Source organism: Hyperoodon ampullatus (genome assembly GCF_949752795.1).
Source record: "Hyperoodon ampullatus genome assembly, chromosome: 18".
Taxonomy (NCBI): Eukaryota; Metazoa; Chordata; class Mammalia; order Artiodactyla; family Ziphiidae; genus Hyperoodon; species Hyperoodon ampullatus.
The window spans coordinates 57,094,000-57,112,834 of NC_136931.1; the positions used below are offsets into that span (position 1 = coordinate 57,094,000).

Here is an 18,835-nt window from a genome sequence, read left to right on the forward strand (position 1 = left end):
AAGAGTGGTAGATAAGAGATCAGAAAGTCTCTTCTGTGGGCGTCCCTGGTGGCGCAGTGCTTAAGAATCTGCCTGCCAATGCAGGGGACACGGGTTTGAGCCCTGGTCCGGGAAGATCCCACATGCTGTGGAGCAACTAAGCCCGTAGGCCACAACTACTGAGCCCACACGCCACAACTACTGAAGCCCACGTGCCTAGGGCCCATGCTCCGCAACGAGAGAAGCCACCGCAATGAGAAGCCTGTGCACCACAATGAAGAGTAGCCCCCGCCTGCCGCAACTAGAGAAAGCTCATGCACTGCAGTGAAGACCCAACGCAGCCCCAAAAATTAATTTATTAATTTAATAATTTTTAAAAAAAGAAAAAAGAAAGGCTCTTCCAGGTCACGGTGAGCGGGGAGTAGCAGAGTGGTGTGATCTGGGTCCCATAGATAAAAGACTGCTCTGGGGCTTCCCTGGTGGCGCAGTGGTTGAGAGTCCGCCTGCCGATGCAGGGGACGCGGGTTCGTGCCCCGGTCCGGGAAGATCCCACATGCCGCAGAGCGGCTGGGCCTGTGAGCCATGGCCGCTGAGCCTGTGCGTCCGGAGCCTGTGCTCCGCAACGGGAGAGGCCACAGGAGGGTTCACAACTGGGGAAGTTTCTGTCCCCACCCAGAGAACATCTGGCAATGTCTAGAGACATTTTTGATTGTCACACATGGGGGGGGGGTGCTGCTGGCATCTGGTGGGCTAGGAGAGGCCAGGGATGCCCCTGAATACCTTACGGTTTACAAGATGGCCACACCCACACCCCATAAAACCAAGGATGTCAAGTACTGAGGTTGCTAAACTGCTCTACAGGCAATGTGGTATGTTCTTCACCAATGGAGGGTGACCCATCGGGGAAGAATGCCTTGGTCTCTTTGTTTCTCCCTCCCTCCCCTCCCCTTCCTCCTCCCTCTCCCCCACCCCCCACCTCTCTCTTTCCCCAAGGAAACTTCTTGGCCTGAGACCTGGGTCGCTGTCAGCACTGGTCCCTAAGGAGGAGGGGGGAGTGTTCTCATTTCCTGCCCTTCCAAAGACTCACTGACGACAAGGCCTGATTCATGGACCCAAGGCTTCCCTCTGGCTGCAGCTCGAAGAACAAATCCTGGGTTTTTTTTCCCCTTTACTTTCTGTTTCAAGGGCTCCCAGCTGATGGATGACGAATCCTGTTTTGAATTTACACTTGGAGAGAAGTGGAAAGTGGGGATCTTGCGGAAAGATGGTAGAGAATGAAATGGGATCAGAGAAGTTCTGCTCCCCAGGTTCATCCCAGGGGACAGCTGGAAGCAAATGGGTCCCATGAACAGAAATGGGTAGGATTTGCATTGGTCCATGCTGGCCCCCGTGATCATTCTGAAGCCAAAGGTGAAGAATATGAATAGATGCATCAATGAGCTCATCGAAAGGCACTGAAAAGTTACATACAGGCTGATGTCCTTGTCACTAAACTGGCGAGTGTACTTTTAGATGAACTAGAAAACGATCTCGTTACAGAAGCAGGCTCAGGACCAAGTCTCAAATGTGGGGCAAGACAGAATGTGATCAGGGATAGACAATCCTCCAACTTAAGGAAACAAGAGCATTATGGAAATAAGAATCCAATCTCGGTAGCAGATTCTGTCGTGGGATAGGCATAAGGGAGAATTGCTCTCAGCCTTTCAGCTGGAAAGGCAGCTTTTAAAGGAGCGCTGTTTCAGAGAATACCATCCAGGATTTTGAGTGGCACATCTAGAATCAGACACCCGTCTTTTAGGCACAACGAGAAGAACTAGACCCCACATGTATGGTGGAAATGCACCCTGCTCACACACAGAAGGTAATCAATAGTCAAAAACATCTCAGGAACTTCAGCCGGGTTTGGTGCTGTCCTTCAGGGACCAAGACCAGTCTTTGAAATACCCTGGTAGAGTTGGCCCAGCCGCAATTTATGGACGTGTTTGCTGGGATGAAAAGAGCAGGGCTCATAACAATCCCTATGTCCCAGCTGGGAATGCTGCGGGTGTGGCCCACGCCTGAATCATGCCACACGGGCCAGTGTCCAGCTGCTCTGTGAACAGGAGGTGCCAACAAAGCCTCAATGGTGATATTTCCCGTTCCAAGGCAGGGGGTCAGTGAGCTTGGAGGAGTGAAGAGTCTCAGGTCGGGTATGTCCTCTCAGGAGCATGATTCTTCATGCAGGAGTTGGATGCATCAGTGGTTTCCAGGGAGCCACCAACAGAGCAAGTGTGTTAGTTAAACATCATGTTGGTTACAGAGTTCAGACACCCAGACTCACGTTCCCAGATGTCCTCCTCCTCATGCTGGGATGGGAAAGCCTGCTGCTATTGAAAGTGTGGTTTGTCTCTTGGAAAACCCAGTAAAAATGACCCCTCAGATTCCATAGGATACATGAGAGGCACTGTTAGAGCCTGAGAGTTATGTAGATTTCAAATGATTGTTTCCTTACTCCTGGTTTTATAATTAATCTTTATTGTATCCATAGGGATTATGATTTAGTGCTACACAGTGCTACTGTATTTGGGGCTCTTGATGATGAAAGTTTAATTATAAACAATCATTAAAAAAAAAAGAATTTGCTAATCCCAAACTCCTAGTCCTCAGTATGTCTGTGAATCTGTTTCTGTTTTGTAGATAGGTTTATTTGTGTCATATTTTAGATTCCACATATAAGTGATATCATATGGTATTAGCAGATATAAACTATCATATATAGGATGCATAAACAACAAGGTCCTACTGTATAGCACAGGGAACTATATTCAATATCCTGTGATAAACCATAATGGAAAAGAATATATAAAAATAGAATGTCTATACGTGTATAACTGAGTCACTTTGCTGTGCAGCAGAGATTGACACAACCCTGTAAATCAACTATACTTCAATTAAAAAAAATTTTTTTAAAGAATTTGGCAGTATAATCATGTGACTATAGTTGTGGAAGCACAAAGGTGTGTTCTTATTACTTCCTCAAGAAACAGAAAAGATTCCATCTCACTACCATTGAAAGGTAAACCGAGTATGATAAAATCAATTTTATGGGGCTTCCCTGGTGGCGCAGTGGTTGAGTCCGCCTGCCGATGCAGGAGACACGGGTTCGTGCCCCGGTCCGGGAGGATCCCACATGCCGCGGAGCAGCTGGGCCCGTGAGCCATGGCCGCTGAGCCTGCGCGTCCGGAGCCTGTGCTCCACAACGGGAGAGGCCACAACAGTGAGAGGCCCGCGTACCGAAGAAAAAAAACAAACAAACAAACAAAAAAATCAATTTTATGTTTTGTTTCTCAAAGTTATGTAAGATTTCAGGAAAAAATTCTGATGTCTTAAACCAGCAGCAATGTTCATGCATGGTACATGATTCAAATTAGTAGAGTGTACACCCACATTTTCGAGCTGACACGGTACTGTTTGGTCTAATAATAATCTTATACTTTCATTTGTAGGCAAGAGGGAAGGTGTGGAAAGCAAACCATCGAGAAGCCCCTCTTTCCAAAGAAAATCTCACATTAGAAACATGTCTTCTTTACGAATGAAAGCCATTTTTTCCAGTCAGGAAAATATCTTTCTGCCTGCATCTGTTAGGCTCAGATACACATGCCCCAGATCAGATTGTGCTTTTTGCCCTAAGGCAATCCCTAAACTTCCTGACCTCCAAGGAGGTAAGAATGTCTTTGGGGCAGGGCTTCCCTGGTGGCGCAGTGGTTGAGAGTCCGCCTGCCGATGCAAGGGACACGGGTTCGTGCCCCGGTCTGGGAAGATCCCACATGCTGCGGAGCGGCTAGGCCCGTGAGCCATGGCTGCTGGGCCTGCGCGTCCAGAGCCTGTGCTCCGCAACGGGAGAGGCCACAGCAGTGAGAAGCCCACGTAATGCAAAAAAAAAAAAAAAAAAGAATGTCTTTGGGGATATGGAAGCTGTTTCATCTAACAAAGTAGAGATCTTCCAAGTGGGGTATATACACAAAACTCCCTGGGCGGTGGCGTGTACTTCTAGTTTACCCATTTTGATGAAGGTGAAGCTTGGCTCATGTTGGGATGTTCTGTATTTAGAACAACCAAAAGCATTATAATTAGTGAAGCTAATTTTTTTTAAAATTTAACTGGAATGTTTTCAGGGACAAATTTTTCAAGTTACACTGAATACTATATCCAGGTAAACTGGTTAGAACTGGTGCGCATTATTCTCTAAGATAATTAAAACCTATCTGAGTCATGTCATGAAATATTTATTCCATCAACAGCCTACCCTCATCTCATGTCACCTTATAAAATGTGTGGTTTCTACCTGTAACAATAACAAAAACTTGTTAATGTTGAAAATTTTCAGGTATCAACTTAAAATGAGTTAGGTGGTGGTACAAAGCTTTTCAAAATGGTTTTGGGGTCTCCCAAGCAAAAGTGTTTTAAGATCACTATAATATATGCCCCCCCCCAAACACACACACTCACTCAGACTTCTTATGTCTTAGCTAGTTTCAAGACTTATGAAAAATTGTTTTAGCCATTTCCTAAATCGTAAAACAGAGGCTAACAGGAAAATTCTTTACTGCATCATAAGTACACATATTAAACTTCTTGGTTAAGGTCCCTTGTCTTGGGGAGTAAAGCAGAGTGACTTTGCTATTTGCTAAGACTTACTTGTAGTCCAGAACAGGGCTATCCAACATAATACAGGTCACAGATGTAATTTAAAATTTCCTACTAGCCACATTTATAGAGTAAAAATAAACAAGTACAATTAATTTTTAATATTACACTTAACCCAATGTATAAAAAATATTACCATTTCAACACGTAATCAAGATAAAATATTTTAGTGAGATATTCCACATTTTTTTTTCACATAAAGTCTTCTCATCTGGTATGTATTTACATTTTCAGCATAGCTCAATTCAGACTATCCACAGTTCAAATGCTCATTAGCCACATGTGGCCAATGGGTACCATTCTGAACAGCCACACCTCAGACGTCTGTACATAGTTCTTGTGTGCCTGGCAAAAACCTATATGCTCACATCATTCAGTTCCATTTCTGTCCATGAGTTCAAGCTGGTTAGTGGTCCTGTTCAAATTTTCCACAGCTTTATTGTTTGTCATCTACTTGATTAATTACTGAGAGAGACGTAATAAAATGTCACAGTGCTTCTGGAATGTGTCAATTTCTTCCTGTCGTCCTGTTAACTTTAGTTTTATTTCTTCTATGTTGTTATGTGCATCCCAGTTTAGAACTGTTTCATCATCCAGGTTGTTCCTTTTTCATCTGTGATGACATTTTATTACTGATAGTGCTTTCTCACTCAAAATCTGTTTTGGTTGGTGGTTAGTGTGGCTAAAAGATTTCTTTGAGTTCTTTGCCTGGTATATCTTTTCCCACCCTTTTACTTTCACTTTCTGAGCCTATTCCTTACATGCGGATCTCGTGTATATAGCATATAACATCTTTTTTTCTTCTTAACTCTCTTGGTGCTAGAGAAAATTCTGCTTGTTCCTATTTTTTCTACAGCAAAACATATTTAAAAACATATTTCTTAACGATTTCCCTCAACCTAAACCAACATAAGGTAAGCTTTTAGGTTTTATTGACTATACATTCCACAGTGGGAGTCCTGACATGAATCAAAGACTCCCCTGGTGCTGGTCCATTTCATCCTCAAAGCCACCCTTTGATTTCATAGAAAAGGATACTGAGGCTCAAAGTCACTCAGGTGTGAGAAAAGAGCATGAATCTGAGTCCAGGCTCATGTGTGTGACTCCCAGGAGTCCCTGCTTAACTGAGGATGTGTCTTAGGGAGACAAGTGTGGTACAGTTCATGGAAGGCTTTCCCAAAGAGGTAATATCTGGTTAGGTCCTGAAGGATGAGTAGGCATTCAAGCCCCATTCAAAGTGGGAGAAGGGGACTTCCCTGGTGGCGCAGTGGTTAAGAATCCACCTGACAACGCAAGGGACATGGGTTTGAGTCCTGGTCCGGGAAGATCTCACACACCGCGGAGCAACTAAGCCCGTGTGCCACAACTACTGAGCGTGCGCTCTAGAGCCCACGAGCCACAACTACTGAAGCCCACGCGCCTAGAGCCTGTGCTCCGCAGCAAGAGAAGCCACCGCAATGAGAAGCCCGCGCACCGCAACGAAGAGTAGCCCCTGCTCGCCGCAACTAGAGAAAGCCCGCACGCAGCAACGAAGACCCAACGCGGCCAAAAATAAATAAATTGATAAATTTAAAAAAGAAAGAAAAAGCACCCAACAAAAAGAGATGCTGAAACAGAGGCAGCCACAACCCAAGGTGACAGGGCCTCTGACAAAGCAAGGGACCAAGGGTGTGGGAGCCCAGAGGTGGCTTGTTAATCCAAGGCAGGGGAGAAGGGATTCTGTGGACTTCCTGGGGGAAGTACATCCAAGTGGCTACCTGGAGGAGAAACAGCAATCAGTGTGGCGGGGCAGGAGGAGTGAGGGACGGGAAGGTCTTCAGGAAGGGGAGGGAGCATGTGCAAACACCTGGCAGAAAAAGTTATTTCTCCAGCAAAGGTGGGGACCTGCCAGGGGTGCAGGGGTGAGGCTGGGAAGTCATCAGGGGCCAGGTCACAAACACCAGGCTGAGGGGTTCAATCTTTGCCCTATAATTGACAAGCAGCTGCAGACAGTCATCCGCCCTCTCCAGAAGCCCTCGACACCAACTCAGTCTCTCCCCTTAGAAACTAAGTTAGCGTGTTACAACTGCTGCCCCAGGGGAGTGACATAAGGAACCAGAACACTGCCCTCCACTCTTTTCACAGCTCTTCCTAAACACCAAGCCCTGTCTTGAATGCTTTACATGTATGAAATCATCTAGTTCCTCCAACAGCTGCTCTTATTATCCCCTGAACAGAGGAAGCCCAAAAAGGTTAAGACACCTATTCAAGGTCACACAACTAAGCAAGTGGCACACGGAGTCATGCGGGCAGGCTGGCTTTCACATCCTCTTTTTTTCACCGAAGCCCAGTTTAAGACGAACCTTTTTTTTTTTTTTTTTTTTTTAACTAACTTCTCACTCAATACGTGAGTGGTGCGGAGATCCGCTTAAATACTTAAATAAAGAAACTTTCATAGCGAGGGACTAATACCAACACAGCAACACCTGAATATATACTAATTTGGGGGTAGAAAACCAGGCACACCAGAAGGCCACTTAAGCCAGGGCCCCTCAGCCTCGGCACTACTGTTACTCGGGGCCCGGGTGATTCTTCGCTGTGGGAGGCCATCCTGTGCAGAGTATGTTTACCAGCATCCCCGGCCTCTGCCTGCCTGACACCAGTCACCCTTCCCCTTGCACCCCAGTCGTGACAATCAAAAATGTCTCCAGGGCTTCCCTGGTGGTGCAGTGGTTGAGAGTCCACCTGACGATGCAGGGGACGCGGGTTCGTGCCCCGGTCCGGGAAGATCCCACATGCCGCGGAGCGGCTGGGCCCGTGAGCCATGGCCGCTGGGCCTTTGCGTCCGGAGCCTGTGCTCCGCAACGGGAGAGGCCACAGCAGTGAGAGGCCCGCGTACCTCAAAAGAAAAAAAAAATGTCTCCAGACATTGCCAAATGTTCTCTTGGGGATAAAGTCACACCCAACTGAGAACTGCCTTAGATATCTGTAGGTTGACTGAGATTTTGAAATTCCCAACTCACGGCTTGCTTTAAAAGAAAACTTAGGCCTAGCCCCCCCAGAAAAGGCAGCCATGCCTGGTTATGAGACTTTAATGAGACGAAAATTATAAACGTTTATGGTTTGGTCAATAAACACTTTGCTGTTAACTCATTTATTTTCACACACCCTCTGTGAGGCAGGTACTATGATTATCACCCCCATTTTACAGACGAGGAACTTGAGATGGTGCAAGGGAAGTGCCGAGCACCGGTGTCTGGCACATGCTAACTCCTTATTAAGCGCCCCCCGCCCCCCATGCCCTGGTTAGCAGCACCTGTAATCTCTGGGCTCCTGCAGCCCCCGACATCTGGAACCTCCACATCAAGCTGTGCCATCCCTATCTCCCCAACCAGGCCTGGTACACCTGTGTCCCAGAGAACAGGACCTGGCACACAGAAAGCCTCAGGAAATGATTAACAGATGAATGAACCCGATGACCAGGCTTCAACAAATAGGTTCAGACACCCAAATGTCCCCCATCACTACCCTCTCAAGGGCTTCATAGGAGTAGAGACAAAAGGATCTCAATATAACATGCAGGAGAGGCGGCCATTAGGGGGCTGAGGGCTTGGACCTGGGGATCAGGGCTCTGGTAGACTCTTGGGAAGGTGCTCCGTTTTTTGGTTTGGGGCGACTTGTTCCCTGGGGAACTCTCCGTCTTACGGGTCTCACCTGCCCTCCATCCCGAGCTCTGCCTTCAACTCCACCAGGCAGGAGGCGTGAGCACTGGCCCCTGACCCAGGTGCGCGCATATCTGCTCACCGCGTTTATGCCCCGAACCCGTGTAGAGAACCGCAAACCACTACCTTTCGGCTCCGCGCAAGCATAACGCCCCCAGCCCGCTCGGGGGCGGTCCTCAGCCGGGGCGCACACCCGCTCTCACGTCAGTGGGGGCGCGCGCAAGAACCCAAACTGTATCCCCGATCCTTGGAACCGGTCCACCGCCCTCGCTACCTCTCCCTTTCCCACCCCTATCCCCTTCGTACCCCGCCCTGACGCCTCTCCACCCCCACCACAAACTCTACCATGCTCCCACAAGAGCAGAAAATCCGAAAAACATCCATCTTTGGAATAAACCACAGCGCGCACCGCATGTCTGCACCCAAATCACACACTGCACCAGCCCCTGCGCAGGCGCACTCGGAAATCGAACCGCACTGGCATGGAGCACTCTGGGAGCCGTAGGCGGGAGCGAAAGACACCACCGCGAGAATCGCCGGGAGTTGTAGGCCCAGCTTGTCCGAGAGCCGTAAGCGCTCCAGGCCGAACCACCGCACGGGCACCTGGGAGTCATTCGCGGGTTGACCCAAAGCTTTCTGGGAGTCGTAGTTATTTTACCTGCTTCCGCGTTTTCTCTGAGCCTGGACCGTCCGGCGCGGGTTCTACTCAGGTGAGTGCCTCCTCCCGCGGCGGGTCGATCTCGGCCCTTGGTCGCGCTGCCGTGGAGGAGTTGACGGTCTCCATATTTCTCTCCCACGCATTCGGTAGGCATCCCTCGGGAGATGGCACTCCCCTCCGTGATCCCCCCAAAGCCGGTCTCCCTCCGGCCCTCCACGCGGGAGTGCCCTAAGCCCCTGGTGTCCCTGCTGACCCGCTTTGGACTCCGCCGGCCGGGTCTGACTCCTTGTTCCCACCGCCCAAGCTGGGTGCGGTGCGAGCGCACCCTCTTCTGTCCTGATTACCAGCTTAGAGTGGTCAGGGCTGGCCTTCGGTGAGGGTCAGACGGCCGTGGAAGCCCAGAGGAGGCGCCAGACCCAGCCCAGAGTTCTGGAAAGACTTCCAGAGCAAAGGACCTCAAATCTTACCATGCCCCAAAGAAATTCCAGATTCTTTGCCCTAAACGTACTCCTCTTACAATATTTCCCCATTCTTCCCTAACCCCCACCACCTCTTTACTAAATGGTCCCACTACCCTCACAAGTGCTCCAGTCAAAACAACAGTTGGAGTGGTCAGGAGTCCTCTGTTTCATCCACTGCCGCCCCCCAAGACTTGGCAGAGTCCCAGCTACTCTGTCTCCGGAAGCGATGCAGAATCTGACCACTTCTCTCCAATTCCACCGTCTCCACTGTGCTCCGCGCTACCACTGTTGCTTACCTGGATCACTGCAGGCGCCTCCTCACTGGTCTGCCCACGTCTGTCCTTGCCACTCTCCACCCCTCTATTCACACGCAGCCCAGGGGATCCTGTTAAAATAGAAATTAGATCCTGTGACTATACAGCTTAAAACCATCCAACGGTTCCTATTTCACTCAGAATAAAGTCCAAGCTTCTCACCCTGCCAACCTCCAAGCCCCCGACCCTCTCCAGTCTTAAACCACCAACACACCTTCCACCCAAAAGAACACAGACAGGACCTGCCCTTTCAGGTCCTTTGCATTTGGTATTAACTCTATCGGGAAGATTCTTACCACCTTGATCTAATGCCTAACTCCTCTTCCTTCTGGCCTCAGCTCAGAGAGTAACCTATTTATATCTGAAAACTATTTTGGGTCGGCTCCTCCACTAGAACTTAGTGCCTGCAACCTTTCCTGTTTTGCTCCCTGCTGTGTCCCCAGTGCCTAACCAATGTTGGGCACTTTGGAGGCACTGAGTGGATATTTGTTGAACGAATGAATAAAAGCTTAAGCTGAGACTTGAAGGTGCCAGGCCTGCACAGTGCTGGGGGAAGAGTGTTCCACACAATGGGTTTACTCTGGGCACTATTTAGGCAGCCTGCCGGGAGGCAACGACCCCTTAATCCGGAATCCACGTGTAACCCGCCTCCCCTCTCCACCCATCCAGGAGAAGCCGACCCCTTGCCGCCTCGCCAGGACTCCGCGATGCCCGCCCCGCAGTGCGCCTCCTGCCACAAGGCGCGAGCCGCCCTCCGCCGTCCGCGCTCGGGCCAGGCGCTGTGCGCCACCTGCTTCTGCGCCACCTTCGAGGCCGAGGTGCTGCACACGGTGGTCGCGGGCCGCCTGCTGCCGCCCGGTGCCGTGGTGGCCGTGGGCGCCTCGGGCGGCAAGGACTCCACTGTGCTGGCGCACGTGCTGCGCGAGCTGGCCCCGCGCCTGGGCATCTCGCTGCACCTCGTGGCCGTGGACGAGGGCATCGGCGGCTACCGGGACGCGGCGCTGGCGGCCGTGCGGCGGCAAGCAGCACGCTGGGAGCTCCCGCTCACCGTCGTGGCCTACGCAGAGCTCTTCGGGGGCTGGACGATGGACGCCGTGGCCCGCAGCACGGCCGGCTCCGGCCGCAGCCGCTCCTGTTGCACCTTCTGTGGGGTGCTGCGACGCCGGGCGCTAGAGGAAGGGGCGCGCCGCGTGGGAGCCACGCACGTCGTGACGGGTGAGCGCAGGCGCGGCACAGAGGGGCGTGGTGGGAGGAGCGGGCGCATGCGCGGGCGAGGGGCGGACACTGTAAGGCCACTGAGGCGCATGGCGCAGAGGTCGAAAAGGAGACTGCGTGTATCCTAATTGGGAACTTTAAACAGGGAGGCGGGGATGTGCATGCACACTGAAGGTTCATAGTATGTGCGTGTCCTTAGGATGGGCATGGTAAGCTTTTGAGTCACTGCCATCAGCTTTGTACACACACGCTGGCAAATAGAGGGGTGCCAGGGTACTCTCTAGGGGCTAGGACTGTGGTTCTCTGCACTTTTTTTTTATGACACTGTGTCCCTTGTCACAAAAGGAGGGGTATGAAGGGGCATCTCCCATCAGAAGCATCTGTAGTCTGAACGCAACTGTGTCCTTTTCCCTATTCGCTTCTCCTCTCTGATAACACTTTCTGTGTACCAAACAAATAATTTGTACCAAATTGGTAATTACCAAATACCAATTATTTGTACCAAACAAATAATTGTTGACCATTTATTGTGTGCCAGATGCAAGCTATATGGCCTAGGACAAACTACCTAACCTTGGTTTCCTCTTTTATATAATGGGGATATTAATACTATCTAAGTCCTAGAGTTACTGGGAATTAGATGAATTATGGGAATTACGTATGAAGCACTTAGACAAGACACTGAGAAACAGTCAACATATAAATGTTTGCCGTTATGATGATGCACAAGACAGTCTCTGCTCCTGTCCGTTTCTCACATACGTAATTATAACCTGATTATAATTATTTCCTGTGCCAGTAAGGAAAGTGACACAGGAGGACCTAGTGAAGGGAGAACCGTGGGGACTAAGGAAGCGTTTCCTGAGTGAGCAGAGACCTGAAGCCGAGTGGGTAACTAGGTGAAGGACAAAAAGGGGGTGGGAGAGGTTCTGAGCAGAGGAAACAGCTTATGCAAAGGCCCTGAGGAGGGGAAGTATGGCCGACTTGTAAGACCGGTGTTTTACTATAGGCTCAAGTATAAGATGACAAGTTGCAGAATAAGTAGAGATTTAGCTTCAGATTTATGGTGACTGTTGTGTAAATATGCACATACTTTCTCCCTGGTCCTTCTAAATACCATAATCTGCATTCCCAGAGGCACTTGTGTCAACAGCCCACTTGAGCATCTCCATCAAATACCATTTTGATGTCTGTGCAGTCTGAAGTACACTTTTCACTAAGACTGAAATTACATGTGTAGCGTAAAGCAGTTTTACTCACTACCTGAAAGGGCACCGAGCACAGAGCCTGGTTTGCAATAAGAGGGGGGCAAATGAGGGCACCCCAAGTTCCTCCACGGGAGCCTGGAGCGTTCCCCTCTCCTTTCTCGCGGGGTCCACCCGCAGCCTCCCCCTGGCCGCCCCACGGTACCGCGGGGTCTCCTCCCGCGGACCCGCCGGCCCCCACGCCCCCTCCTCACCGGCTCGCGTCTCTCCCCCAGGACACAACGCCGACGACATGGCGGAGACGGTGCTCATGAACTTCCTGCGGGGCGACGCGGGCCGGCTGGCGCGGGGCGGGGGCCTGGGCTCTCCGGGCGAGGGGCGCTCCCTGCCGCGCTGCCGCCCGCTGCAGCTGGCCTCGCAGAAGGAGGTGGTGCTGTACGCGCACTTCCGCCGCCTGGACTACTTCTCCGAGGAGTGCGTGTACGCGCCCGAGGCCTTCCGCGGCCACGCGCGCGACCTGCTCAAGCTGCTGGAGGCGGCGCGGCCGTCGGCGGTGCTGGACCTCGTGCACTCGGCCGAGCGCCTGGCGCTGGCCCCGGCCGCGCGGCCCCCGCCCCCCGGCGCCTGCTCCCGCTGCGGGGCGCTGGCCAGCCGCGCGCTGTGCCAGGCCTGCGCCCTCCTGGACGGCCTGAACCGCGGCCGGCCCCGCCTGGCCATCGGCAAGGGCCGCCGGGGGCTGGACGAGGAGGGGCCGCCGGGTCTCCGCGGGAGCCACAGCCGTCCGGACCCCCGACTTCGGAGCCCATCTCCGGCTTCTAGAGACTCCAGTTCTCCCCTGGGATCCGACATCGTGGGAGTGCGGGGCCGCCTGTAAATGACCCTGTGAAGGAACCCGAGTTACCTTAGCCCGGGCTTCGGCGTGAGGTTGGGAAGGGGTCGGAACCCCTTACCTGTGGTCCTGCAGAAGCTGGGGCTCTGCGCTCCTGGGGCTGCGGAGGACTCCTGGGTGTCTGGGGGACCCCTGGGCCTCAGAGAGGAGAGAACTAAACAACTTTCTATTCCTGAGCGAGTGGGAATTAGGGAGCCTCTTGCCTGTACCTCTGTGGGGCTCTGGGCGTGCTCAGATAGTCCTAACCCTTCTTGAGCGCCTCCTGTGTGCCTGATGTTTCATGTTTGCCTGCAGTGGGATAAGCAAAACCATGTAACTTGATGGGCACGTCAGGTACAGCAATCGTGATGCTTCTGTGTGAGCGCTGTGTACAGGGCAGGCGCTGGATCATCTCATTTCATCCGCACCACGATCTCATGGGCTGTAGCCTTGTTACCGAGTCCAAGCTCTTTCTGCTCCCTGCACCACAGGCCAATAAATCGGAGAGGAAGTGTTGAGGCAAGGAAGACGACTTTATTCGGAGAAGATGGCAGACTAAAGTCTCAGAATAAGCATCTTATCGGGGTTTGGTTGCCAGTCTCTTTTACAGCACAGAGAGGGCGAGGAGATGAGGAAGTAAAGTGAAAAGGCCACAAGTTTTGCAGATATCACCTGGAATGGCCAGCCTCTGGGAGGGGATGTGTTAATTTCTTCTTTCTTGTAGCCATCCACAGGTGGATAGGGTCCGGATGTTTCCCTGAACAAAGGCTCTTTGGTTTAACCTTCAGGAAGAGGGGCAGGATTCTCCCGAGGCAGGCCATTATGTATAGACAGTATCCTTTCAGTGAACAAAAGCATCTGAAAGCAAAGGTTAAAGTAAAAGAAACAGATCCACCATGTAGTCAGACTTGGCTCTTCCCTGTTACAACCTGAGGCCAACTAGCCTGAGGTCACCTCGCTGGAGCCCTAATTAGGGGCTTACACCGAGGTCTGCCTGGGGCTCCTCGAGACAGTGGATTTAGTCCTTACCCCCAATCTCTGTGTGATGGGTGGGGAGCCGCTGGGTGAGTGCCCCAGACCTCAGATTCTAGAGGGAAAGCTGGGTGAGCCTGGGTCAGTGACTTAACCTCTCTGGTCTTCCATTTCCTCCACTGAAAATGGAATCAAAGCCTCCTAGCAAAGCACTGTTGTGAGTATTTGATAAAGCGCTCAACAAATGCTGTCCGACTTGTTCGTATTAAAGTTTGGCCACCAGGGGGTTCTGGGTTGCAGGGTTGCTTCCCTGCCAGTCCAGACAGGTGTGAGGCTCAGAAACTTCTTGCCTGACCCCTGGGGAGACTTGGTGTCCTCTGTCCCGCCTCCGAGCTGTGCTGGGCTGGTCCCTTGTCAGGAGTGCCTTCCTCTCCCATCTTCTGGCTCACATCCTCCAGGGGGCTCCCAGAAGCCTCCCCGATTCCTCCCATCTAGGTGAGGATGTCTCCTTCCCAGAACCAGCAGCCATGAAGTGGGTCTGAGTCCACCTGAGCATGTTGCGGTGGGGAAGATGCAAGGATGCAGAGCTTCTGCGTCTTCACGAGCATAAGATGTGTGTTGGGGGGAGGGTGACTCAGAGACACCCCTTGCCAGTTGTTGGGTGCCCTACCCCGTCAGGATTCCCTTGTGCCCAGATTCCAGGGTCCCCAGGATATAGATGTCAGGTGTCTGGGTCAACACTGGGGAGGGACAGAGAGAACCAGAGCTCAGAAAAGTATGACACTAGGATGATCCTCATGCCATCTCCCAGTGTCCTGCTTGCCCCCATCCGGGCATCTCTGTTGCTCACAGAGCAGTCATAGGAGGAGGTCCTCAAAGAGATGGAAAAGGCCCAAGGTCCTTGATCCTCCCTTGCAGCTTTTGACCTGGTCTGTTTGTGAGCACAGGAGGATCGTGGTCTATGTTGGCCCCTTCCATAAATCAGAAGATGCAGACTCTTTTAGAGGAAACCTAGAAATTTCAGGATGAGAGAAGGTCAGAGCATGAAGAAGCACTTTGTCCTACACAGTGTCCCCAAGCCTTATACCTGCAGCTCCTACCCTTTGTGCTTCTCCAAGTTGTACCCCAAAGTGGAGACCAAGGACCCTGCATAGAGTCACATGTTGCAGACCACTTACCCCTACACACTCACAGCCAGGGAAGTGGCAGCAGCTTGGGCTTGGATGGGGCAAGTCTGGGATGACCGACACCACCAGATCCGTTCCTTCTATCTGGACATCAAGGGCAGCTTCAGAAGCAGCAGTCATCCAGAGATCTTTCTGGATTGGGCTGCCCCCACTCCTCCCTCTTTCAGGGGCTCCCCTTCTCCCCAGTGATGACCAGGGAAGTGAAGGCTGAGCTCTTCTCATCCCAGGTCTGATGATAACCTGTCAAGGTGGTTCCTTCCATCCAACCCTCCACTCATGTTGCCTCCCCCAAGAGTCCATCTCCATCCCCTTCAGAAAATGGATGGACTGTGGCCTCTCGCTGCTCTCCTCAAATACTCTCAGAGCAGGGGAGTGGTGGGGAGGGCACAGGACCTCCCTGAAACAGAATCTTCTCAATCCTGGCTCTTAGCCCAGGCCTGATCACACAAGAAGCTTCAAGAAGGGATGGCTGACCTCAAACTCATCTGCAAGGGGCTCCTTCTGGTCAGAGGCTGAAACTGAGAGCTGGGGTGCTGGGTCCAGACCCAGGATTGGGTGTGATGAGTGCAGGTTTCTGGTGTCAACTTCAGTTCAGAAAGCCACTGGATTTGCATGTGGCTCTCAGTCCGTTCTCAGGTTTCCCAGGAGCCCTGCACTCACACCTGCAGAATGAGTTCTAACTTCTGTACAATCCCCCCAGCCTCAGAAAGTCTCCCCTCTTTATACTATCTATCGAAGCTTCCTCTCCTTACCCCACTACTACTTTTTCCTGACCTTGCCTGGCTTCCTCTGCGCTTCATGATAACTCTCTCCATGCTGTGTTCCACTGAGGCCACAGGATCCTTTCCCCAATCTGAATATTTACCGTTCATGGAGAAGAAGGAAAACTTAGAATTTATTTCTGTGACCCATCAGCTAAACCAGACTTCTGATACTTCCTTCCTTTATTTGAGCTGAATCAGGACGTGGCAGAGCGCCAGGCCTAGAAAATGATCATAAACCATGTTCTCTGTCATCCAGAGTTCCATGACAGTATGAGAAAGGGATTCAAAACAAGAGCAAACTATCAACCTACTGGAAAGTGAGGGGAGAAAGGGGAGGAATCTGACACAGGGAAGATTTTCTGCAGGGCGTGAGGGTAGAGTCAGCCCCGAGGGGCAAAGAACTGTGAGAAATGCATTGTGTCTCTGAAGCTAAGTCCCCTCTTCCCTAGGATGAGGAGGTTTTCAGGGGAGACTGAGGAGGAGTTGGCTGTCCCCTGATGAGCACCTCTGTCCTGAGAGACAGAATGTCACCACTCCCATTCCTCCAGCCCTCTTTCCTCTGCAATTGAGACACGTCAGGGATCTGCCCCCAGGGGGCACTCCAACCACCCTGCCAGACCCCGGGGAGGTCCTAGCTGAAGGGTTGACGCTGTCCATGGTTCTGGATCATAGCTGGGCACTGAGTTCAGGAAAACCGCAACTCTGTCAAGGACCCCAATCCACAGGCACAAGGTCCTGAGCCTTAGGCCAGCAGGGCACCTAAGTCGGAGGGGCTTCAGAAGGCTTTCTTTTTTAATTAATGTTGTCATAGTATCTAATTTTGTCTGCTTTTACATTTGACCTCTATCCTTATAATTTAGATGTATATATTGTAAAGAGCATATACTTGGAATAAGAATCCAAGCTGGGGCTTCCCTGGTGGCGCAGTGGTTGAGAGTCCGCCTGCTGATGCAGGGGACACGGGTTCGTGCCCTGGTTTGGGAGGATCCCACATGCCGCGGAGAGGCTGGGCCCGTGAGCCATGGCCGCTGGGCCTGCGTGTCTGGAGCCTGTGCTCCGCAATGGGAGAGGCCACGGCAGTGAGAGGCCCGCATACCGCCAAAAAAAGAAAAGAATCCAAGCTCTCTGTTTTTAACTGAAGCATTTATCCTTTATCTCTCCATTCTTGTCTTCTTTTGATTTACTAAGTTTTTATAGGACACTTTTAAAGACCTCTAGTTTGTAAGTCATACATTCTGATTCTATTCTTGTCGTCATTACCTTAAAATTCCTACATGCATAATTAACCTATTAAAGTAAATGAAAACCTCTATCTCCTCCTGGATAATCTGCAGATGTTAGGAAATGTAAAGTCCACTTACTCCCGCCCCCCAGCTATGGACTTAGCTGTTGTTATTGTCAGGAAATCTTTTTAAGTTTTTGGTCGCACCCCACAGCATGTGGGATCTTAGTTCCCTGACCAGGGATTGAACCCACGCCCCCTGCATTGGAAGGCAGAGTCTTAACCACTGGACCTCTGGGGAAATCCTTACTGTCAGGAATTTTTAAACTATCTTCAATTGTTATTCTACAGGTAGAGAACCTCTCATTTATTTGTTCTAAATTGTATTGCTTCCTCATTTTTGAATTATCTTTACAGAGTATAGGTTATAAAATTATATTTCAAGTTAGTATTTGCTTTCTTCTGCTCTCCACGGTGCTACTTGATAAGTCAGTCAAACTGCTCTTCTTTGGAAGGTAATTGGTCTTTTTTATATATAAATTTATTTATTTTATTTTATTTATATTTGGCTGCTTTGGGTCTTCGTTGCTGCACGCCGGCTTTCTCTAGTTGCGACGAGCAGGGGCTACTCTTTGTTGTGGTGAGCGGGCTTCTCATTGTGGTGGCTTCTCTTGTTGCAGAGCAGAGGCTCTAGGCGCATGGGCTTCAGTAGTTGTGGCACCCGGGCTCAGTAGTTGTGGCTCTCGGGCTCTAGAGCGCAGGCTAAGTAGTTGTGGTGCACGGGCTTAGTTGCTCCGCAGCATGTGGGATCTTCCAAGACCAGGGATCGAACCCGTGTCCCCTGCATTGGTGGGCGGATTCTTAACCACTGTGCTACCAGGCAAGTCCCCATGAAGGACTTTAAATGCTGGGACAGATGCTTGCAATGTACTAAGACCAGGAAGCCACAAACAGGTTTGTGCAGGAGAGTAAGGGTCGGCCCTCTGGCTGTTGGGAAGATCCCTTTAGGATCCATAAATGAGATAGGGAAGGGACTGGAGGTCAGGAAGTGATGGAAATGTGCTGCAAGAATTGACAGATAGGGCCTCCCTGGTGGCGCAGTGGTTGAGAGTCCGCCTGCCAATGCAGGGGACGTGGGCTCGTGCCCCGGTCTGGGAGGATCCCACATGCCGCGGAGCGGCTGGGCCCGTGAGCCATGGCCGCTGAGCCTGTGCGTCCGGAGCCTGTGCTCCGCAATGGGAGAGGCCACAATAGTGAGAGGCCCGTGTAACGCAAAAAAAAAAAAAAAAAAAAAAGAATTGACAGATAAAAGTGAGGCAAGGAGATAAAGATTGTGAACCGAATGTCAGGCTGAGGGGCTGATCTTTCCCTGGGGAGGCTTCGAAGAGTCCTGGGATGGAGAATGACATCAACAAGTTGCCACCCTGTCCTCTGTGCCTGGTGTAAAAAATGAATAAAGTGAAGCCTCAATTTAATAGAGTCAGGAGACCAGAGGGAGACCTCTCACTGCCTGTGTGAGTAGAGCCCAACAGGAAGAAGAAAGACAGCTCTTCTTTTCTGGCAAGGACTCTGCCAATGAAAAGCCAGCGACTCTTTGTTTACT

The 18,835-nt window shown here is 51.1% G+C and overlaps 1 protein-coding gene across 1 annotated transcript; it reads left to right on the forward strand.

Moving 5' to 3' along the window:
• Nucleotides 1-10,506: 10,506 nt before the first annotated feature.
• LOC307065989 (cytoplasmic tRNA 2-thiolation protein 1-like) lies at nt 10,507-13,038 on the forward strand (the record flags this gene model as incomplete). The annotated part of the gene is given in 3 exon segments (XM_079723028.1): nt 10,507-11,014; nt 12,495-12,967; nt 12,970-13,038. Coding segments are annotated over 3 exon segments (1,050 nt in total).
• Between the last annotated feature and the right edge of the window lie 5,797 nt (nt 13,039-18,835).